This window comes from Siphateles boraxobius, unplaced genomic scaffold, assembly GCF_051911475.1.
Source record: "Siphateles boraxobius isolate OS27281-9 unplaced genomic scaffold, OSU_SipBor_1 60, whole genome shotgun sequence".
Taxonomy (NCBI): domain Eukaryota; kingdom Metazoa; phylum Chordata; class Actinopteri; order Cypriniformes; family Leuciscidae; genus Siphateles; species Siphateles boraxobius.
The window spans coordinates 707,904-733,451 of NW_027509187.1; the positions used below are offsets into that span (position 1 = coordinate 707,904).

The window sequence follows — 25,548 nt, forward strand, 5'->3', positions numbered from 1 at the left end:
TTGGCTGCAACTTTAAACTGAAGTCAAAGCTCATGACACTTGAAGACATACAGACAGAAAGCAGTCATGGGCGACGTGGTGCTCACAGCAGATCTGCCAACAAGCAGAAGTTCAGATAAACTCAAGCAGGAGGAGGACAATCTGAAGTCTACAGAAGAGGAGAAGACGATCCAGGTGAATGGATCTCCAGAGACAGAAGGAGAAAAGGACAGCAAGATCACCGAGGAAAGCAAGATTCAAGAAGACCTCCAGGAATCGGAGGACCCCCAGAAGCCCCAGGACGAAGAGCGCGAGCTGGGGCCAGATGACGTCACGTGTGATTCCTGCATCGACCGACCGTGCCGAGCCAAAAAGTCGTGCTTGACCTGCCTGGTGTCTTACTGTGAGGATCACCTGAGACCACACCTTGAGAACGTGAAGTTTCAGAGCCACAAGCTGGTGGAGCCGCTGCGGGACATTGAGAGACGCACGTGTGAGACGCACCGCGCGCCGCTGGAGCTCTACTGCCTGGCCGACGCGCGCTGCGTGTGTCCGGAGTGCGCGAGCGAGGAACACCGCGGGCACAACGCCGTGCTCATCCCAGAGGCCCGCAGGAACATAGAGGTATTGCTGAAGCGCACTTTCATCTTTTTATTAATAAAGTTACAAACAAAATCATGTTATTGCCTAAAATTGAGTTGAGAATCTGAGAAAAGTTTGGGGTTGGTTAGAGTATCTTCTGCTCACCAAGACTGCATTTATTTGATCAAAAATACAGTAAAATTGTGAAATATTTTTACAATTCAAAATAGCTGTTTTCTATGTGAATTTATTGTAAAATGTAATTCCTGTGATCAGGCTGCATTTTCAGCATCATTCCGCCAATCTTCAGTGTCACACGATCCTTCAGAAATCATTCTTCACTGTAAAAAAAAAAATTGTTGATTTAATTAAAAAAAGTAAGTTACCTGGCCACATCCACACGAAGCCAGAGCTTTCCCTATCCGATTTTTTTTTCCTCGTTCTAAAAAAAAAATCCGTAAACACGGCGCCGTCTCAAGAAATATCTGCGTACACACGAAACCGACTCAAACCGATGTAGTATACATGCCAGACCAGTACGAGGCTCTGTAATTCTGACACAGATACACTAAAAACAGAGAAGAAGACTTGCGCATAAACCTTGCACGCTGTAGCCTATACAATAATATTAGGAACAGTAGCTTCTATTTTTTTTTTTTACCAAGAACTGTATTGAACAATATGAAAAACCATAAATGGCCTGGTACAAAATAGGAATGAGTCACGATATTCAATTAGTTAGCAGACGCATAAAGCTTGCCACAAAGAACCGGCAAATAGCCTAATCATTATGAATGTGTCAAATATAGCAAGGAGACATTTTAATTGTTTATTAATAAACTAGTGTTTTCTGTGACGATGCTGACTCGCCACCTTCGCAGTTTTGTGAAGGTGCCTATAGAGATAAATGCACACTTCGTACAGATTATAAGAGAGTTGTCTGTTTCTTTTCGTTTTGAATTGTTTTGTTTAAAAATAGACATTTCGAGCTTAGATATATTTCTGGGTTTCTGTTCATTTGAGACAAGCTCCAGTTCACATGAGATGCAAGTTATGTCCCGTCGCCGCCTCAATGTCCTGAATATAGTCTGCTATATTTGGTTCTTATTTATTAAATCCAATTGGTTGATGAAACATTGATTAAAATTAAGATACAATTTATACAAAACGAAACTCACTTTAAAGAAAGGCTTTATATAAAACAAAACTTAATGAAGTGGTCAAAATGATGTCACTCGATATTGCGCATCTTATGATTAGGCTACTCACGCTGTTCACTTTTCATATAATCAACATATATGAAATGGAAAAAAAATAACATATTATTTAAACATAAATATGAAACTAACTTTTCTTTAATGGCTACAACATGTAGGCATACAGTAGGCTACAGAGAAATCTTATGTCGGAGCGAACGCCGTGTTACCGGTGAGCATGAGGGGCAGAGGTGCGTTTTTTGAATAATAATCAAATAATTCCCAGCGATCGTCGAATATTATTTTTGCTTGAAATGCCCATCCCTACAAAATACGAAATGTCTTAATCAGACAAAATACAAGCATCATAGCATAAGAAAGAAATATAAATAAATAAAGAAGTAAAATAAAGAAATAAAATAAAAATACATTAAAGTAGGCCTAAATAATAAATAAAGAAATAAAAGAGGCTCAGTAGCGTCTGAAGAATGAACTCAAGTATGTATTCGCAGTTGTTGTTGCTGTAGCAACCGTGAAAAGCAACCGTGAAAAAGAAGCCGTGCGGATATTTTTTGCTATCTGGGGTTAGGCTAATGATTTAGCGTGTCTGACTAGTCAACACGTGGGGTGATGACATCATCGTTTCACAAAATATACGGATTGGCGCAAGACGCAAGGGTGTCGTTTTCGGATTTATCCACCCTGGGACCCGGTTTCAAAAAATAGCGGTTTCAGTCTCCCAAAACGCCGGATCCTTCTGGACGAAACTTCGATCCGATAAAAAAATTGTAGCCTACGTATACAGCTAAACGCGTCTCCGTGTGGACCAAGCGTGCCGCACAAGCCCTGAAAAGTGAAGCCAAAGCGCCTCGATCGCCCCCCGGTGACCGGTCCTAGTATAGCTAATAAACCCCGCCTCCCCGTGTTATTCAATGGGACGTGAGACCAACTAAACAATTAATTTACACTTCACATATCTTTTTTCCAAAGATAGTTTCTGTCATTTACTGTAGTTTGATCATGCTGATGTAATTTCAAGTGTTTGTATTTAAAATAAGTTTGTTTTTAGTTAGTTATTTGATGCTATAAAAACGGCGCTGTGGCGTACATGATTGACAGCTGTGATTGACAGTTTATCTGAGCAAAGTAGTCACTGAAGCAACAACGGACTTTTTTTCGGGATCTTTGGAGGACTGAGGAGATTGGAACTTTAAATCTAATATCTAAATTTCTATAATGAATTATTTCACACCGACATAATGGATTGTTCTGCAGTAGAGGCGCGTGCTTACGATTGATTCAGTGAGAGTGAGGGCGGGACCAGAGCGGGACGTTGATTTCGCGTATTTACTTGCTGCTTCGCATGTCTGTGAAAATGGGTTTTTCAATTGGAAATAGGAAACATTTGTAACATTATAAATGTATTTACTGAACCTTTTAATTTTCTTCAATATGATGCATCCTTGCTGAATAAAAGTGTTAATTTCTTTAGAAAAAAAAACATTACTGCTGACCCCAAAGTTCTGACTTTGATGAAGGTAATTAAAATTCAACAGATTCAGTTACTGTCACATAACTGTGTTGGGGTTATATACTGTGAATGTGAAAAAATATCACATTAGGCTCCTCAAAAGTGTTTTGTGTTTTTTTTCTTTTTGAGCAACAGAACCACTAAAACATATTCCCAAACACTCATTGGATATTGGATGCTGTTGTTGATGTGCTCAAACTAAATGAGCAACGTTTTGATAGCATTTTGATATTGACAGGCTGAATTCAAAATTGCACAATTTCATATATTAGAAGATATATAAATATGTATATATATATAAATATGTATATATATATATATATATATATATATATATATATGTATATATGTATATATCATAGTAAAAGTAGTGTGTTCTTCCGAATTCAGCCACAGGGTTTAGACTCATCTTACTTATAGTTGTTTTTTGCATTTTAAGCTAAAATGGGAGACGTATCTTAAAATAAAAAACAAACCGTATAGGAGACCCCATTGCCTATATAATAAAACACAAACTGTTCCTTATATCCAATGAATCGTGTCAGTGAGGTAAGGAACAGAGGACTTTATCTTTCCTCTCTCTCTCTCTGATTGAATCAGATCATATTGGATTGTAACATCATGCAGACTGCATCTCTCAGTGTGTAACAGGCGTCAGTCATCATGCTATCCGTCTCTCTGATGTCAGGTCACATGTGCTTATACTGTTTCAAAGGCCTGACAATAGGACTGTGTGTTCATGAGAGACCTGATAAAGAACCATAAGGTTGTTAATGATGCTGGTTAGTGATGTGATCAAGCTCACACAATGAAGTTTAATACTTGGTGCTTTAATGCTAACCATTCAAACAGCACAGTGGGGGATTTTTCACCAATGCTACAATGTAACAAGAAAGTAGAAAATTTCCATCACTTCTACTTAAAAACGTAAGTTCAGTTGCTGCCTTTTTAAGTGTAATCAAATTGACTGTGCCAGTCATTTCAACTTAAATTATATTAAACTGACTTAAATTTAGTTGAATCCTGTAACTTAAAAAAAAATGAAGATGAAATTGTCAGGGTTTGGATAGGTGAAAGGAGCGAGGACTCAAGTGCAGGACAATGGGTATTTGGGTAAAATAAAACACTGTTTTACAATGGGTAAAATAAAACGCAAACAATAACTGGAGGGACTTGACTTGACTTGACTGCGATCCAGCACAGGACTACAAACACAGGGAGACTAAAAAGGGAGAACAAACAAAGCAGATAATGAGGGAGGACAGGTGGGGCAAACGATTCAATAATCAGGTAATAAGATGGGCGGGGTTAGATAGACAGAAGAGCACATGGCACAAGGAAACATACACTCACCTAAAGGATTATTAGGAACACCTGTTCAATTTCTCATTAATGCAATTATCTAATCAACCAATCACATGGCAGTTGCTTCAATGCATTTAGGGGTGCGGTCCTGGTCAAGACAATCTACTAAACTCCAAACTGAATGTCAGAATGGGAAAGAAAGGTGATTTAAGCAATTTTGAGCGTGGCATGGTTGTTGGTGCCAGACAGGCCGGTCTGAGTATTTCACAATCTGCTCAGTTACTGGGATTTTCACGCACAACCATTTCTAGGGTTTACAAAGAATGGTGTTAAAAGGGAAAAAAAACACTATGCGCCAGTCCTGTGGGCGAAAATGCCTTGTTGATGCTAGAGGTCAGAGGAGAATGGGCCGACTTATTCAAGCTGATAGAAGAGCAACTTTAACCACTTGTTACAACCGAGGTATGCAGCAAAGCATTTATGAAGCCACAACATGCACAACCTTGAGGCAGATGGGTCACAACAGCAGAAGACCCCACTCATCTCCACTACAAATAGGAAAAAGAGGCTACAATTTGCAAGAGCTCACAAAAATTGGACAGTTGAAGACTGGAAAAATGTTGCCTGGTCTGATGAGTCTCGATTTCTGTTGAGACATTCAGATGGTAGAGTCAGAATTTGGCGTAAACAGAATGAGAACATGGATCCATCATGTCTTGTTAACACTGTGCAGGCTGGTGGTGGTGGTGTAATGGTGTGAGGGATGTTTTCTTGGCACACTTTAGGCCCCTTAGTGCCAATTGGGCATCGTTTAAATGCCACGGCCTACTGAGCATGTCCATCCCTTTATGGCCACCATGTACCCATCTTCTGATGGCTACTTCCAGCAGGATAATGCACCATGTCACAAAGCTCGAATCATTTCAAATTGGTTTCTTGAACATGACAATGAGTTCACTGTACTAAAATGGCCCCCACAGTCACCAGATCTCAACCCAATAGAGCATCTTTGGGATGTGGTGGAACGGGAGCTTCGTGCCCTGGATGTGCATCCCACAAATCTCCATCAACTGCAAGATGCTATCGTATCAATATGGGCCAACATTTCTAAAGAATGCTTTCAGCACCTTGTTGAATCAATGCCACGTAGAATTAAGGCAGTTCTGAAGGCGAAAGGGGGTCAAACACAGTATTAGTATGGTGTTCCTAATAATCCTTTAGGTGAGTGTACATTACAAGCCATGTGCTCACACAAAACATGACTAGAACACAAGCACATGGTCAGTAAAACAAATGAAGCCATGTGCTCACACAAAACTAGACATGAACACGCAGCTAATGAAACACTCATAAGCCATGTGTTCACACAAAACAGGACAACATGATAGCACACAGCTAGTGTAAAACACAAGCTTGTGTGCTACACAGTACAAGACAAAACACGACATGAAAGCACGCGGCCGATGTAAACACGAACCACATGCCACACAAAACACAACGCACGTGTACAGAAGAGCGTACGGCCCGAGCGAACTCGAAATAAGCGCGCAAAAGCTCATCCTGTGCGCACGCGACACAATACAAACACGCGGAGCATCAATGTCCGAATCTCGACACAGAACCGAAAGCAAATGCACCGGGATCCAAACACACACACGACCCGCACAGACAAACCAGGAGTGTCAGAGCTCTGTCACAAAACCAAGAAATAAACTAGGCAGAAGTGACAGAACCCTGACAGAAATTGGTTAAATTTTTTTGATGATTTAAAGTAATGGAACCTTTAACATGTTTTTTTTCGAAAACATACGCAAGCTGTTGGTTATTTACAGTCAAATTATCTGACATATTTGCATGATAAACAAACAAAAGAAGCTTTTTTCCGGTTGAGTTTGAAAGCAGCTCCCATTATGATCAATGCTGAAAACAGTTCTGCTGCTTCATATCTTAATGTAAACCATGATACTTTTTTTCAGGATTTTTTGATGAATGGAAAGTTCAAAAGAACATCATTTATTTGAAATGGGTATCTTTTGTAACATTATAACCTCTATACATGAATAATCATGTACTAATACCTTTATTAATAATTACTTTACTATGAACTAATGATGAGTTACATGTACTTATGAGGAACTAACCTTAACTACAACATGAGTCATATGAATTCCTGCATTAATATACCATCTTATCTACACGCTAGTACATGCTTGTTAATTAATGCATTAATTAACATTTCGGGGTGAACTAAATCAAACATGTTCTGGATCAGAAGAAAGATGTACTAAAAGGGCACAATGTAAAATTGTTCATAAATTTGACCCCTGCAACTGTCACAAACATCCGTGAATGACACTATGTCTTGCAATGTTTACATTTAACCTTACTCAACACACAGTGATGCATTTATCATTAAAAACAATTTAATCTCATTCTGTTTTAAGTGATTACACTGCTGCCATCAAGAGTGAAATACCTACACTAACATATTCATTAACAGATGCAATTTTCAAAATTAAAATCAGTGTAAGCACAGATGATGGTTATTTATGTGCTTATTTTATGGATTGGTTTACTGTCTTTATATTATAATGCAGTTGGATGTTAGTCAGTTAGGGTTCTTGCTCTTCTTTTGGGCCACAAAATGTGTCCATTGTCTAGAGCAAGTTTGATTTAGTTTACCCCGAAATGTCAATTAATGCATTAATTAACAAGCATGTACTAGTGTGTAGATAAGATGGTATATTCATGCAGGAATTCATATGACTCATGTTGTAATTAAGGTTAGTTCCTCATTAGTACATGTCTTAACTCATCATTAGGTCATAGTAAAGTAATTATTAATTCAGGTATTAGTACATGATTATTCATGTACTATTATTGTTAAGTGTTACCCTCCTCAAAATATGAGAAAAAAGCACCATAGACCTATCATAACCTGTCTTCTGAAGCCATGCAATTCATTACGTGAGAATCTGTTACAACCAGTCAGGAACGAAACGGAGAGTGAATCCAATCGCAAGCTTTTTAATAACATAAATAGGTCATCGAGGGAACTCAGAACAGGACAGAAGTAACATTAAACAAAAGACAAGACACATGGCAGGATCACGTGATATACAAGACACAACAAAAACCCACACACAACATAGCCTGGGCTGGGCATGATCAGCAGGGAAGAGGGCTTTGTGCTGGGCAGGACTAGTGGTGACGGAAACTCTGGGCTGGACGGGACCAGCGGCGAAGGAAACTCTGGGCTGGGTTCATGGGTTGTCGCTGATGTGTGTGCTGCCCACACACACAAAACAGCCATGGGCACCACAATGAGCACTGTGTCTTCCAGAGCAGACTCAAATGCGGCGTGTTCAGTCTCTGGTGGGCAGGTGATTGGCTCCGGTTCTGGCGAACAGGCGAAGGGCTCAGGCTCTTGCTCGAAGACTGGCTCTGGCTCTTGCTCGAAGACTGGCTCTGGCTCTTGCTCGAAGACTGGCTCTGGCTCTTGCTCGAAGACTGGCTCTGGCTCTTGCTCGAAGACTGGCTCTTGCTCGAAGACTGGCTCTGGCTCTTGCTCGAAGACTGGCTCTGGCTCTTGCTCGAAGACTGGCTCTGGCTGGACGTGGCTGACGTGAAGCTCTGGCTGGAAGTGGCTGACACGTGGTTGACGTGAAGCTCTGGCTGGACGTGGCTGACGTGAAGCTCTGACTGCACGTGGCTGACACGTGGCTGACGTGAAGCTCTGGCTGGACGTGGCTGACGTGAAGCTCTGGCTGGACGATCTCTGGCTCGGGTACTGTGGGGTTGCGGAGCTCCTCCTCCACCAAACCCACAGTAAAAGTTGAGCCGCTCAACACAAGGGCCAGGTCAAGATACTCCTCTAAAGTTCCATGAGGATCATGCAAGGGCATGAAATAACTGAGTGGCTCAGATAGTCCCCCTCTAAAAAATATCATGAGGCACTGAGAATCCATAGACGTTACGTTTGCCAGTTCAATAAAAATGTTCACGTACTCCTCTATGGGCCGATCTCCCTGACGGAGACACATAATCTGTGCTGCTGGATTCATATTGGTCGGTTGTTCTGTTACAACCAGTTAGGAACGAAACGGAGAGTGAATCCAATCGCAAGCTTTTTAATAACATAAACAGGTCATCCAGGGAACTCAGAACAGGACAGAAGTAACATTAAACAAAAGACAAGACACATGGCAGGATCACGTGATATACAAGACACAACAAAAACCCACACATAACAGAAACAGACTGAAATTATGTTGTTATTCACTGAAGATTTTTTTAGTGTATATTAACTTACATTTCCTTGCATAAAACTATTGTAGGATTTCAAAAGACCATAACCATATATAATGCATGTACATGGACCATTATTAAGATACTTTCAAGGTGGCTTTACCATGCAAAAGTGAAGTGCTTTTTTGGAACTTGTTTAAAAGATTTGAAACAGGATGAGTCAATATTATGGGTGTAACGATACCCTGATAACGATTTGATACAATTCACGATACTGAGCTCACGATACAATGTTTCTTGCGATACTCCAAGACATACAGTTTGGCAAAAGGTTGAAAAAAAACATTTTTTTTACTGTTGATTAAAATGATAAATTTGGTATTACTTTGTGTGTGTAAATGAATAATAGGCTTGGACTTGGTGCTGGAAATCCAAAGCACAGGACAAAAGAGACACCAGAATAACAATATTCATGATTCTGAAGCTGAAAACAGAATTATTATAGACGAACATGCTTTCACTGTCACAGACTAGATATATTTAAAATAATGTAAGCCACTTTTTACTGGTAACATAAAATATTTGGCATTATCAGAACCCACAAATATTCCCCCATTGCATTATTATACATTATATTCAACATTATATATATAGTAGTTTAATGTAGTGCTGACAGTAAAACTCTGTAAACCTGAATTTTTTCTCACACAGTAATTTTTATTTTGGGTGAACTATACACAATACATATTGTTGCATTTGTGTGATATATTGTGACACAATACATTGTTACACCCCTAGTAAACAATGACATTATTTCTATGTGTTGAACTATCGGTTGCCCTTGACATTAGTCAACTGTTAGGAAATCTTTTGCTGTAAACGCAGTAGAGCAAAATAACCCACCCTGCAATTGTGTGTGTGTGTGTGTGTGTGTGTGTGTGTGTGTGTGTGTGTGTGTGTGTGTGTGTGTGTGTGTGTGTGTGTGTGTGTGTGTGTGTGTGTGTGTGTGTGTGTGTGTGTGTGTGTGTGTGTGTGTGTGTGTCGGACTCTTCATGGATCTGAGTCGACGCATTCTCGGGAATGTTTGACATTATCATTAGGCTAGGTTACAGCGTTGCGCAACATAAATAACATGTTCAGCAAACCTGCCTGACAGGATCACAGAACTAACATCCACAGTAATCCTGTTACCTTTCGAGAAACTTCCTTTCAGCTGATGAATAGAGAAACTATGACACTCATATCTCTGTTATCTAACCACAGCACTGAGGTCATGACATACTGACATTTCATTCTCACTGATGATAATCATCAAACACTTTACGTTACAGCGCACATGTTTGACATACAGTACATCGTGTAAGTCGTATCTATAATACATTACTAGCAATCTGAAGAATATGTGATTACCTGTGCAAAACAATGATAGACTTGTGTGTTGTTGATAAAAGCTTTTCTAGATTTCTGTGGTGGATTTTAGTGAGTGTCTATAGGTGGTTCCTTATTACAGTTGTTTTCGATCGCTAAACGACAGTGAGCACAACTGGAGCTACATGTGCAAAACTCTAACTACAGTCTGCACAGCAGCAGTTCATGTGGACCAAACTCTAGTTCGTTTTTCATTGCTTGAACACAGTTTTCAAAACTCTACACACTTATCCCATGACTTTTACCACAACCTGCACAACACTGTGGATTGACAGCACTTTGTTCAAATGCTAACACACTGCTGTCAAAACTGTGAACCACACATTCAAAACAGAATAGAGTTCAGCCTTGTGCCTTTCAAACACTGCTGACTGCAATTTCAGCTGAAAGGCTAAGCAGGTCTTGTTTGTTATTTGTTCGAATTACAGTATGTACTTTTAGTTTTCTCATTACTGTAATTCCGTAAATTACTACAAACTGAAGATTGAAGCAAACTGCTAATTTCATTTACCTTAAAGAATTATGTTCTAAAAATTTAAATAAATCATGTGAAAGAATGTCACTCTTTTCTTTGAAAAAAATATTACTTTGTATGAAGTCACTGAAATAGTTCAAACTGTAAAGATGAAAAGTTTGTATTTTCTGTATTGGTGTTTGATGCTAGTGTTTTTACTCTCAGTGTGTTCTGAGTGACACACGTGTTATCTCAGTGAGGGTTGTGTAGTGTTTGGCTGCACTGAGCCTGTTTTGAGCCATGTGTTAAGAGTTGTGTTGCTTGGAATGAGTTTTGCAGGTGATGTGAACTGTTTAGCTCAGGTGACTGTTGGTAATGCAGACTGTAGTTAGAGTTTTGCACATGTAGCTCCAGTTGTGCTCACTGTCGTTTAGCGATCGAAAAAAACTGTATTAGTAAAATATTAAACTTTGTCCCACAAAACACCTTGCAAAGTCTTCTTGTTCGGTTTTAAATTAAATGTTGTCCCTATAGTGCACCCATAGCATTCATAATAACCTCAGGACATGTTTATGAGAACAATACGGCCTTTTATATGAAATGTGGTTCTTGTTGCCTGCAGGATCAGTGTGTGTGTGTGTGTGTGTGTGTGTGTGTGTGTGTGTGTGTGTGTGTGTGTGTGTGTGTGTGTGTGTGTGTGTGTGTGTGTGTGTGTGTGTGTGTGTGTGTGTGTGTGACTTGAGAGAGGTTTTCATGGACACTAGTTTAGTGAAAGACTGTCAGATGCAGTGTTGAGGAAAGCTACTATTAGAAGTAATGCATTACAATATTGCTTTACTCCCTAAAAAGTAGCAGTACATAGTTACTTTTTAATGGAAAGTAATGTTTCGTTACTTTTGCATATCTTTTTGTTTTAACCTGTGCTGGGCTTGCTTGTTTTATTTTTTTTAACAACTTTGGCAAATGTAAAGGCCCTTTCACGCCAAAAGTGAAATGAATGCGCCCCAGGCTGAAGGAAATGCAAATGCACACCTTGCTTATTTGTGTGGTTGAATTGGATCATGTGAGATTAAATGCATAAAGTATATTTGTGTTATTCAACATATTTAATTTTTGCGTAATATTCAGAGTTTGCATTTCACTGTTTTTATTCATATTGTGTAATATTGAATCTGTGCAAGTGAGATGAGTAAATGTTCACATTTACTATAGAAATACAATAAGCATCATGTTCACACACAAAGTCTCTGTATTACTCCTGATTCCTCTTAACATGGGGACAGAAGAGCTGTCAGTCAATAAATAGTAAAACAAAAAAAAAGTATATATTTGAAAAAGTATCTCAGATATTTTGTTGTAAATTTAAGAAATGTGTTACTTTACTAGTTACTTTAAAAATGAGTTTGTAATGCGTTACGCCCTACTGGTCCGAAACAGCAGGACTATTGTGTGAGTTTGGATGCTCAGGGTGGAGGGAAAACTATATTGTTTGAGATGTTCCCTTTAGCAAACCTTCATATAACAAGAGTAACAGTAGAGGAAGGTTTTGTCTGAGCCTGCCTGAGGAATGCAAAGCAAAAGCTGATGCTACATATCGGGTTACTCCTATTACTCTCTAATTCAAAGGGACGCTCACTTTCGTCAAATTGTTTTCCTCACAATTGTGAGTTTATATCTCACAGTTCACACTTTTTTCTCACAATTGTGAGTTTATATCTCACAGTTCAGACTTTTTCCCTCAGAATTCGGAGTTTCAATTTTTTTGGCCATGTAATAACAAATAAAAAAGGTTATTGTGACTATCCCACAATACAGATTTTTTTTCTCAGAATTGCTAAACTCAGAATTGTGAAAAAGTCACAATTACCTTTTTTTCGCTAAGTGTCATAGATTTGCATATATATATATATATATATATATTGTTTGCTTGAAAAATCTCTCTCTCTCTCTCTCTCTCTCTCTCTCTCTATATATATATATATATATATATATATATATATATTAGGGCTGGGAAAAGATTAATTGTGATTAATCGCATCCAAAATAAAAGTTTGTGTTTACATAATATATGTGTGTGCACTGTGTATAATTATTTTGTATATATAAATACACACACACGCATGTATACATATAAGAAATTTTATTTATTTATATATAAAATATTTATATTTATATATAATATAAATTATAAATAAATATATACAGTATATACATGCAAATATTTCTTAAATATATACATGCATGTGTGTGTATTTATATATATATATATACAAAATAATTATACACAGTGCACACAAATATATTATGTAAACGCAAACTTTTTAACCAGTGACTGATTTATTAAAAAAATATTAGTATAAGTATTAATATGAGTAATGTTAATTTGCCTAATTAGCTATTTTAAAATAACAAGGAACTGGATTTTGATGTGTCAAAACAATATTGTGTGTGTGTTTCCAGAAAGAGCTTCATGACAAACAGACAGACATGATGAAGACGGTCACAGCGGCAGGAAACGCCATTAACAAGTTACAGGTCAACATGGTGTCCATAGAGGTAAAATACCAATAACACATACCAATAAATGTATTCTCAGTCATTGTGGATTTATTATACAAGACCGCAATGCTAGACTAGTGTTAGATTACATATTAACTGTACTATAAGTAAACTGGGAATGGAGTTCATTGGTTCTCTGAATTCAGATTCGGGTGAGTGAGATCTGATCAACCTTACTATGTTTATTTTGACATTTATTTGTGTTTTAGTTTGCCTGATTTCCTAGTTAGTTTCCTCATTTGTTAATTAGTCACGCACACCTGTTTCATCCTGATTATGTTTCCTCATGTTTATAAGCCCTGTGTTTCCTCAGTTCTTTGTCCGATATGGTTAATGTTAAGTTAGTTGCTATTCTGACTTCTCTGTTCACATTGTTTATCAAAAAACGATTTAATTAACTTGGATTTCGTGTGTGTTAGTCTACACCCTAGAGTGGTTTATTAATGCCAGTTTTCCTGTGCATTATGCTTTACGTACTTAATATAAGATGACATTTGACGTGTTCAGAAAGTGACTAAATGTCTGGAGCTTCAAATACGTCTCGTTCAAAAGATGATGTATGTTCTGCAAAGGCTTTATGAAGAACAACCCTTTTTTCTTTTTCTCTTGTACTGGCTGTGTGTGCCCGCAGGCGTCTGTGAAGGACGTGCGAGGAGTGATCGAGAAGCAGTTCGACACACTGATGCTGGCTGTCGAGCAGATGAAGAATGAGGTGAACGAGATTCTGGAGGCCGAGGAACGCCAGGCGCTGCGGCAGGCCGAGGGAATACGGGTTCATCTCGAGCAGCGCTGCACTGAACTCAAGAAAACTCAGGGCCGGGTCGAGAAAATCACCAAAAACAAAAATGACATCGACTTCCTGCAGGTTTGAGCTCAGTATTTGACCTTAAAGTATTTTAAGCATGTGTTGTGGGTTAAAGGTGATGTGTGTTACATTTAAGCTATTTTAAGGCATGATTATTTTCACAGGTAAAAAACACTGAAAAATGTATGATTGTTCATAAAACAAAATAATTTATGAACAATGTTGTATATAAAATATATGTTTTCAAAGCCATAGCTATAAGTCAGCCATAAATCTGAACAAGTTGTTTTCCAAATTTGAGGTTGATATCTCAAAACATGAGCTTTCAGTAAGATTTAGTTTGTTAAAATGAGGGTGAAGAGTTATATTTAAGCTATTTTAAGGCATGATTATTTTTACAGGGAAAAAACGCTGAAATATGTCGTTTTGTTGATCAAAGGTGAGTTTTAAGGGATTAGATTAGTGACTGCAGGGAGACTTTAACCCTTGTGCATCAATTAAATAAAGTTGCTCATAGGTCCACAAAAATGTCAGTGTCAAAATACTGTCATAAAAATGTGGAGCTTGGGAGCACATAATTAAGTTGGTCTCATTTATAGAAGACCCTTTGGCAGATTATTGTTGAAGAAAAAAGTTTAAAAAGTGAAAACAAAAAAAGTTATAGGGGTTTAAGTTTATGAAAATGATTTATGAACAATTTTTTTATATAAAATATAAATGTAGAACTCTAAAACTGTCAGAAAATCAAAGCCATAAGTCTGAACAAGTTGTGTTTCAAATTTGAGGTTGATATCTCAAAACATGAGCTTTCAGTAAGATTGAGTTTGTTTGTTTGTTTGTTTGTTTGTTTGTTTGTTTGTTTGTTTGTTTGTTAAAATGAGGGTGAAGAGTTATATTCAAGCTATTTTAAGGTATGATTATTTTTACAGGGGAAAGCACTGAAATATGTTGTTTTGTTGATCAAATATGAGTTTTAAGGGATCAGATTACTGACTGCAGGAGGATTTTAATACTTTAAAATCAATATTGTGTTTTTTCCAGGAGTATTCCGAGTGGAAAAAGGAAGCAGTTGATGTGTCTTTACCTGGAGTTTATATCGGCCTCATGGATCGACTGCAGTTGTTCAGTCGTGTTATCACACAGTCCACCAAAGAGATGTGCGCCAGCCTGACGACCTCATACACCAACAAACTCAAAGAAACCTGTAAAAACGGTCAGTGTGCAAAACGAAATATCCTATGAGTTTGAGCATTTCAGAAACATCATTTGTGTTTCATAAAGCACCTTAAATGTTGCTAATTTACCCAAATACATTGTCAAATCACAGATAACATGGGCATAAAGACAACGGTTTATTCCATTATTGCTGCGAAACAGAACCTGTCAATTCCGAAACCGAAGACCAGAGACGACTTCCTCAAATGTGAGTGTTTATCAGGGTTATTAACCCAAACTAACTTGAAATAAAATAAACCTTAACTATTAACTATGTAACTTTATAACTAACTTTTGGTAACACTTTAGTTTAGGGTCCAATTCTCACTATAAACTAGTTGTTTATTATCATGAATATAACTAGGATATTGTCTGTTTATTAGTACTTAAAGCACATATTACAGTTTTTTTCAGTCGCTAACAAGCGTTTGTCCAACCAGTTGTCACATTTTCAAAACTCTAAACACAATTAGCACAGCATCGGTCTTTTGTGGCCATACCATTCACACATTTCATGTCGTTTTCACACAATATGCAGTCAGTGAACACATTTCCACAATGCTTACATTTTTTTAACAGACAAGCTATACCTCCCAACAAAATTATGGATTGTTTTTGTAGTATTTACAAATGTTAACACACACCATCCCACAATAGCAAAAACAATATTCCAAACCTTAGATACAGTATAAAAACATCTGCTTCTGCAATTATATCAGTTCAAAAACAATATATCTCAGCTGATTATAAACAAACAATTGAATAATTGACACACCGTAGCTGATTTATGTTGGGTAAATTGGGCCAACCATAGCTGATTCCAGTCTGGCTTAGACTCAGTAGCAGGGGTTATTTTTTTCTATTACATTGACACTTATACAGTAAACGGAGGACTTTGAGGAGTTATGTTTTTGGACACAGAAACAGAAAAAGACAAACACTGTAATGTCTGGACGAGAAAGAGTAAGAGCAAGGGGCCCAGGGAGAAGAGCAGGCCCAGCGAGAGGTGCAGTGAGAGATGCAGTGAGAAGTGCAGGTGCAGTGAGAGGTGCAGGTGCAGTGAGAGATGCAGTGAGAGATGCAGTGAGAGATGCAGTGAGAGATGCAGTGAGAGATGCAGTGAGAGGTGCAGTGAGAGATGCAGTGAGAGGTGCAGTGAGAGATGCAGTGAGAGATGCAGTGAGAGATGCAGTGAGAGGTGCAGGTGCAGTGAGAGATGCAGTGAGAGATGCAGTGAGAGGTGCAGGTGCAGTGAGAGGTGCAGTGAGAGATGCAGTGAGAGGTGCAGGTGCAGTGAGAGATGCAGTGAGAGATGCAGTGAGAGATGCAGTGAGAGATGCAGTGAGAGGTGCAGGTGCAGTGAGAGATGCAGTGAGAGATGCAGTGAGAGATGCAGTGAGAGGTGCAGTGAGAGGTGCAGTGAGAGATGCAGTGAGAGGTGCAGGTGCAGTGAGAGATGCAGTGAGAGATGCAGTGAGAGATGCAGTGAGAGGTGCAGTGAGAGATGCAGTGAGAGGTGCAGTGAGAGATGCAGTGAGAGGTGCAGGTGCAGTGAGAGGTGCAGTGAGAGATGCAGTGAGAGGTGCAGGTGCAGTGAGAGATGCAGTGAGAGGTGCAGTGAGAGATGCAGTGAGAGGTGCAGTGAGAGATGCAGTGAGAGGTGCAGTGAGAGATGCAGTGAGAGGTGCAGTGAGAGATGCAGTGAGAGATGCAGGGCCAGGGAGAAGAGCAGGCCCAAAGAGAGGGCGAGGTAGAGGTGTAAGAATGAGTGGTGGTGGCATTCCAAGGGCTGCAAGAACAGTAGTCAGTGATGAAATTGCCACTATCACTGACCATGTAATCAACCACGGTCTTTCACTAAGAGAGGCTGGTAAACAGTAAAGGAAAAAAAAATGTATTTGCTTTTTACTGGAATGCTTTTGAATGTGAACATTACAGTACATGTGGACATACAGTTCCCAACCAAGACATTTAGTGTAAAAACGGTGGATTGCATGTTTTGCATGCAAATACCTGTAAAACTGAAACACAAAAGTCTATGAAGTTTTTGTAATGTCAACAATAGCCAGTATTTTGAAACCTGGTGTACTTTGATTGACTGCATGTACCTTGTGAAGTGAAAACAAGTGTTATTCTTTGACAGAATAATTTCATTCTGAGTCAGATTTCCAGTGTTTTGGTAAAGTTAGTGTGTGCAGAGAAAGATGTGTTCTATTTTGAAATGAAGAGTTAGTATATATTTAACAAAATGTGTTTTTGAGAAGAAAACTATCCATTTGGCCAATTGTGTTTTGTAGGTGTGAGTCTGTGTTAAGAGTTTAGAAAAAGTATCTGAAGTATGGGTAAGCGCTTGTTAGCGATTGAAAAAAACTGCAATGCCTTATTTTGCATGACCATATTCTACATCCTTTAGTCATCACCATACCTAAACTTAACAGCTACCTTACTAACTATTAATAAGCAGTAATTAGGAGTTTATTGAGGCAAATGTCACAGTTAATAGTTAGTTAATAGTGGTAACTGAACTAAAGTATGGACTGTCACGACACACACGGGACAGAAGATCAAATTTGCAGCAGTTTATTAATATAATGGTAATCCAAATCGTAGTCTTCCAGGCAGGGGTCAAAATCCAAATAATCCAACTAATCATGAAAACAAAACACAAACCAACAAGAAAATCGACCAAGGAAGTGGTGACATCTAACAACGAATCCGTACACATACTAACACAGACAGGGAATATATACACACATCTAACAAGACTAACAATGAACAGCTGGGAACAATGGTGACGGGGAACAGCTGAGTGCAATGAACTGATGAGTGGCAGTGACAGACAGAATGCTGGGAAATGAAGTCAATAGTGAAGGACACCGTGATAACAAGGACCTCTAGTGACCAAACAAGGGAACACAACCAGACACTGTGACATAACCCCCCCTCTACGGAGCGGCTACCAGACGCTCCACGACAACACTAAAACACGACACAAGAGTTCAGGAGGGAGGTGGAACGGTGGAGGATCAGGGGGAGGGATGGTGGGCCAGGTCCATGAAGGGGAACAAAAATGGGAAATAACGACTTAGCCGGCGACCAGGGCGAAGTAGACAGTCCATTGGGCGGCCAGGGCGAAACAGACAGTCCATCGGGTGGCCAGGGCGGTGAAGAGCCCTCGGGCGGCCAGGGCGGTGAAGAGCCCTCTGGCGGCCAGTGCGGTGAAGAGCCCTCGGGCGGCCAGGGCGGTGAAGACCCCTCGGGCGGTCAGGGCGGTGAAGACCCCTCGGGCGGCCAGGGCGGTGAATAGCAGACACCGGCTATGGAACAGCAGACACTGGCTCTGGAACAGATTACACTGGCTCCAGCTCTAGAACAGCCACTGGCTCCAGCTCTGGAACAGACACTGGCACAGGCTCAAGAACAGGCATTAGCTCAGGAACAGACACCGGCTCAGGAACAGACACCAAAACTGTAACAGCCACAAGAACAGACACAAACACAGAAACAAACACTGGCTCTGGCGCTGGAACAGGCACTGGCTCTGGAACAGACATTGGCTCCAGCTCTGGAACAGGCACTGGCTCTGCCTCCGGCTCTGGAACAGGCACTGGCTCTGCCTCCGGCTCTGGAACAGGCACTGGCTCTGCCTCCGGCTCTGGAACAGGCACTGGCTCTCCCTCCGGCTCTGGAACAGCAGACACTGGCTCCGGCTCTGGAACAGGAGACACGGGTAAGTCCAGGATCTGAGCCAGACGCTCCAGATAGTCCAGGTCCAGGAAGGCAGACGGCACTGGCTCTGCCTCCGGCTCTGGAACGGGTACTGGCTCTGCCTCCGGCTCTGGAACGGGCACTGGCTCTGCCTCCGGCTCTGGAACGGGCACTGGCTCTGCCTCCGGCTCTGGAACGGGCACTGGCTCTGCCTCTGGCTCTGGAACGGGCACTGGCTCTACCTCCGGCTCTGGAACGGGCACTGGCTCTGCGTCCGGCTCTGGAACGGGCACTGGCTCTGCCTCCGGCTCTGGAACGGGCACTGGCTCTGCCTCCGGCTCTGGAACGGGCACTGGCTCTGCCTCCGGCTCTGGAACGGGCACTGGCTCTGCCTGCGGCTCCGGCTCTGGAACGGGCACTGGCTCTACCTCCGGCTCTTGAACGGGCACTGACTCTGCCTCCGGCTCTGGAACGGACACTGGCTCTGCCTCCGGCTCTGGAACGGGCACTGGCTCTGCCTCCGGCTCTGGAACGGCCATTGGCTCTGCCTCCGGCTCTGGAACGGGCATTGGCTCTGCCTCCGGCTCTGGAACGGGCATTGGCTCTGCCTCCGGCTCTGGAACGGGCATTGGCTCTGCCTCCGGCTCTGGAACGGGCATTGGCTCTGCCTCCGGCTCTGGAACGGGCATTGGCTCTGCCTCCGGCTCTGGAACAGCGGGCACTGGCTCTGCCTCCGGCTCTGGAACAGCAGACACTGGCTCCGGCTCTGGAACAGCAGACACAGACATGTCCAGGATCCGAGCCAGACGCTCCAGATAGTCCAGGTCCATGAAGGCAGACGGAACGTGAACAGTCTCTGACTGGGCAGACGAGACGTGAACAGTCTCTCGCTGGGCAGACGTGACGTGAACAGTCTCTCGCTGGGCAGACGTGACGTGAACAGTCTCTCGCTGGGCAGACGTGACGTGAACAGTCTCTCGCTGGGCAGACGTGACGTGAACAGTCTCTCGCTGGGCAGACGTGACGTGAACAGTCTCTCGCTGGGCAGACGTGACGTGAACAGTCTCTCGCTGGGCAGACGCTGGGCAGACGTGACGTGAACAGTCTCTCGCTGGGCAGACGTGACGTGAACAGTCTCTCGCTGGGCAGACGTGACGTGAACAGTCTCTCGCTGGGCAGACGTGACGTGAACAGTCTCTCGCTGGGCAGACGTGACGTGAACAGTCTCTCGCTGGGCAGACGTGACGTGAACAGTCTCTCGCTGGGCAGACGTGACGTGAACAGTCTCTCGCTGGGCAGACGTGACGTGAACAGTCTCTCGCTGGGCAGACGTGACGTGAACAGTCTCTGACTGGGCAGACGGGACGTGAACAGTCTCTGACTGGGCAGACGGGCTGTGTCTCCTCCTTCTCCGGACCACCGGACTCAGGACCACAGGAAACGGGACCACCGGAACAGGGATCATCTCCCGACTACATCCTCCACTGTGACCTCCACGGGACCCGTGAAACTTGACCAACCGGGTCCCCTTAAAAAACTCCCTTCTCTCCCGCTCGGTGGCTGGGGAGGAGATATTAAAAAACATACCGCTGGATCTGAGTTGACGGATTCGTTCTGTCACAACACACACGGGACAGAAGATCCAATTTGCAGCATTTTATTAATATAAGGGTAATCCAAATCGTAGTCTTCCAGGCAGGGGTCAAAATCCAAATAATCCAAATAATCCAAATAATCCAACTAAACATGAAAACAAAACACAAACCAACAAGAAAACTGACCAAGGAAGTGGTGACATCTAACAACGAATCCGTACACATACTAACACAGACAGGGAATACATACACAGATCTAACAAGACTAACAATGAACAGCTGGGAACAATGGTGACGGGGAACAGCTGAGTGCAATCAACTGATGAGTGACAGTGACAGACAGAATGCTGGGAAATTAAGTCAATAGTGACGGACACCGTGATAACGAGGACCTCTAGTGACAAACAAGGGAACACAACCAGACACTGTGACATGGACAAACTTTGTTTTTCAACTACTTACGAATGCAACATATCTCATCTCATTTAGTTTAATTTACATTACTATAATAACTAAAACTGAAATAAAATCAAATATATTTATTTTTGAATTTATTTATTTATTTGATCAGGGACAATGCACAAAAAAACATTAATCTAAGAAAGAAGAGATGTCATGTGCCAGGTTCTAGCAAAAATGCTAATTTCCGCCAGCAGTCCCTGGACAGGTTGATGATATACTTACAAAATTTAAAAAATATGTACAGAATTATAATACACAGAAGCATCACTTCACTCACATCATAACACTCTCTACTACAGGAATCTATAACTTATTCATTCACAGATTACATAATTCGTATCGCAGTCATTCAGTGCGTACAGGTTTGCTTTGTTAATAACCACTGTTTGGTCAGGCGTGTAAATATGCTATAGTTAGTGCAAGAGATAATTTCATATAGAAGTCATATTTATAAAATAATAATAAAAATGACAAAAAAATGCCACAGGTTTAAAGTATAATTAAAGTTAAGGAAAAACATTTTATAATTTAAAAAAATTATATAATAATTCAAAATTTATATATAATTGATTCCATAATTTTTCCTCAGTTCCTCAAATTGTATTACAATTTTCTCATATGTAGTGTTTTAATATGTAAACAAGCCATTGTTTCATTAAACATACTAATTTTTGCATACATTTCCGCAGAACACAAATTGGACATCTCTTTTTATCATTCCATAAACCTCGATAAACATACTTTTAACTGCTCAAAGAATCACCATGTTTTTAAGAATAAAATGCTCAGGCGAATGATATATGAACAAACCAATCTGTAAAACCCTTCAGAATATATCACTCAAAAAATGATTCATTGGATGAACTCAATTAAGTTGTGGGCTGGATTTCCATCCAATAAATATATGCAGCCCCAACTCAAACTGAGTACATCCATTCAACAGAATGTAAATCAGTTAGCCTAACTTATTTGTATCAAATAGATGCAAAAGAATATAAACGAGTGAGGCTAACTTATTTTTATCAAATACTTATTACTAACCAGACTGACTTTATTTCTGTCAGACGTCTTCAAAAGTTTTATTGAGAATTAACAGGGGTTTAACTCTATGTTTTCCATTTGAAGTCACCGTAACAGTGATCAGTGTTTACATTAGTTGGGCTCTTAACTCTTATTATATCTATTGTCTTTTTTGGCTGCTGTGACAGTGTGTGCATTTGGAGGAGCAAAGAACGCTAAAGTGAAATGAGATCAGCCGATGATGGTTACCTGTTAATGGTTTTATAATCATCAAGAAACAGACTGATTCACTGAGGTATTTTAATCTAACAATTATGTTGTCACGGTTTTTTCACAACACATACCTTCTGTTACTACAGCATGAGATCAAGCAATATTATATCAAAAAGTTAGAAGACTTTAACGAACATGAGCACAAAAAAGTCAGTTTATGATGACACACACAGACATCAACAATCAGTGTATGAATCTCAACAATGGTGACGGATCAAAAATTACTTTGCTGCAATGCATGCTGGGTACCACCATAGTACAAAACTCCCAGCATGCATTGCAACATTAATAAATTATGCAGCTGAATTGTCCTATAATTTTGTTTGATTCTAAATCTTTGCTTTTATTTTTTGCTGTTGTTTTTGTTGTGAATTAGTAGCTTTTCACTGATGTTCTGAATTAATATGTTTATCTAAATATTTGTGATTGTCACCATTGTTGAGATACATACGCTGATTGTTGATGTCTGTGTGTGTCATCATAAACTGACTTTTTTGTGCTCATGTTCGTTAAAGTCTTCTAACTTATTGTTATAATATTGCTTGATCTCATGCTGCAGTAACAGAAGGTTTGTTCTGAAAAAAAAACTTAATTGTTACATTAAAATACCTCAGTGAATCGGTCTGTTTCATGATGATTATAAAACCATCAACAGGTAGCCATCATCGGCTGAACTCATTACACTTTAGCTTTCTTTGCTGCTGCAAATGAGTTTGACAAACACATTGTCACAGCAGCCAAAAAAGACAATAGATAAAATAAGAGTTAAGAGCCCAACTAATGGAAACACTGATCACTGTTATGGAAATGGAAAACATAGAGTTAAACCCCTGTTAATTCTCAATAAAACTTTTGTAGATGTCTGACAGAAATAAAGTCAGTCTGGTTAGTAATAAGTATTTGATAAAAATAAGTTAGCCTCACTCGTTTATATTCTTTTGCATCTATTTGATACAAATGAGTTAGGCTAACTGATTTACATTCTGTTGAATGGATGTACTCAGTTTGAGTTGGGGCTACATATATTTATTGGATGCAAATCCTGCCCACAACTTAATTGAGTTCATCCAATGAATCATTTTAATACATTTTTAGTTAAACCACTTAAATATATATACATATGATCTTAAATAGATATATTTAAATAAAGCAAATTATATTTAAATGTGTCACCTCTAAGAAGGGCTTGAATCTTTTTTTGAGTAGGAATAAAACTGAAGGTTTATGTAAGTGCTGCTGAAGTGGGGATTTCAGAGAAAAAAATAGGAGAAAACAGCCTTTAAAAATGTACTGTTTATTTGGAATTTACATATGCAAATAGATAGAAGTGCAGTAAAATAATCACTTGTGTATTTTGAACACATTATGGAAGCCAAACAGCTCAAGATCTCAAAATTGACCAGTGCATGAAAAAACTATGGTTTTGCCTGTAATGCCTTGCCTTAAATGAAAACAAAATAAATATAGGTAACACTTTACAATAAGGTTCATTAGTTAATATTAGTAACTAGAACTAATAATGAACTGCACTTATACAGAATTTATTAATATTACTTAATATTAATTTCTACATTTATTTTGAAATGTATTTATTAAAATCTTGTTAACATTAGTAATGCATTAGTAATTACCAATGAACAGCTTTATTTTTTATTAACTAACAATAACGAAGATTAATAAATGTATTGCTCATGGTTAGTTCATGTTAGTTAATGCATTAACTAATGTTAACTAATGAACCTTATTGTAAAGTGTTACCAAAATATGAATAAAATATATTTTTATTTTACAACAGCAGCCACTGCGGTAACACTTTATTTCGATAGTCCACTTTAGAAATTCTACTAACTATTAGTAACTTTTCAACTTCATGTCAACTAACTCTCATTAGAGTATTAGTAGAGTGTTGTAGACTGTCAGTAGGTTATGGTTAGGTGTTAGGGTTCGGGTTAGGAGAACAAATTGACATGAAGTTGAAAAGTTACTTATAAAAGTTAAAAAAATAAAGTTTTGTAGATATTAAGCAGACTACTAATCTTCTAATGACAGTTAGTTGATATGTAGCTGCAAAGTTACTTATAGTTAGTAGAATGTCTAAAGTGGACTATCGGAATAAAGTGTTACCGCAGCGACTTACCAAATCCTCTCCACAATAAATGCAATTCAACTGGTTTTGCTTCACATTAATATATTCCCACTGATTTTCCATGACAGACGCCACTCCTCTGAACCTCGATGCAGATTCGGCACATCAGTTCCTGCGTCTGACAGAAGAGTGTAAGAAGGTCACGAACACGACTCCCTGGCATCAAGGCTATCCCGATCTTCCCGAGCGCTTCGAGCACTTCAAGCAGGTGCTGACGGTCGAGAGCTTCTACATGGGACGCCACTATTTCGAGGTGGACGTGAGAGGAGAGGGAACTCACATCGGCCTGACGTACACAAGCATCGACCGCAAGGGATCCGAGAGCAACAGCTGCATCACGGGGAACAGCTTCTCCTGGTGTCTCCAGTGGAACGGTCGAGGGTTCTCCGCGTGGAACAGTGATGTGGAGACGCCGCTCAGTAACCCTAAAGCCTCACACATCGGCGTGTACGTCGATTACTCTGCCGGAGAGCTGGCGTTCTACGACGTGGAGAACGGCATGACGCTCATACACAAGTACAAGGCTCAGTTTCTGGAGCCGCTTTATCCTGCATTCTGGCTTCCCAAGAAGGAGAACGTGGTTCTTCTGGAGCCCGCAGGAGCATCGTCGTCTCTCACAGCCCCGTCTCCGGTTCCCTCTCCACAGTAATCTGCGTCTGTTCCTCGGATCCGCTGCATTTCCTTATTATAATGTGCCGTTTGCACCTCGTATTAACATTCCTCTCCGGGGATCTGGACTCACTGTCAGAAAAAAAGGTACAAGAGCTGTCACTGGGACGGGTTCTAATATGTACCATTTATGTACTAATATGTACACTTTTGGTACCAATATGTACCTTTGAGGGACAAATATGCACACTTTAGGTACAAAAGTGGACCTTTTGAAAAGCTTTTGTACCTTTTTTTCTGAGCGTGTTGGATAACCTGACAGATGTTAACTGTGTAAACTGAGAGACCTAAACTGACTGATATTAAAGTTTTATGACTGCTACTGTATAAAAAATAGCCTACCTATAAATGCCAATTAAAATACCTATTAATA

At 40.1% G+C, this 25,548-nt stretch overlaps 2 protein-coding genes across 2 annotated transcripts in view; both read left to right on the top strand.

Annotated features, from left to right (window-relative positions):
• Positions 1-25,548, top strand: part of LOC143718267 (uncharacterized) — a 34,389-nt gene that overhangs the window by 4,661 nt on the left and 4,180 nt on the right. The gene's annotated exons all lie outside the window — the stretch shown is intronic.
• LOC143718250 (tripartite motif-containing protein 16-like protein) lies at positions 1-25,548 on the top strand. Its single transcript, XM_077209263.1, has 6 exons — positions 1-603; positions 13,184-13,279; positions 13,914-14,147; positions 15,129-15,300; positions 15,415-15,510; positions 24,575-25,548. Exons 1-6 carry the CDS (start codon positions 67-69, stop codon positions 25,153-25,155), a joined length of 1,716 nt encoding a protein of 571 aa, XP_077065378.1. The 5' UTR covers positions 1-66; the 3' UTR covers positions 25,156-25,548.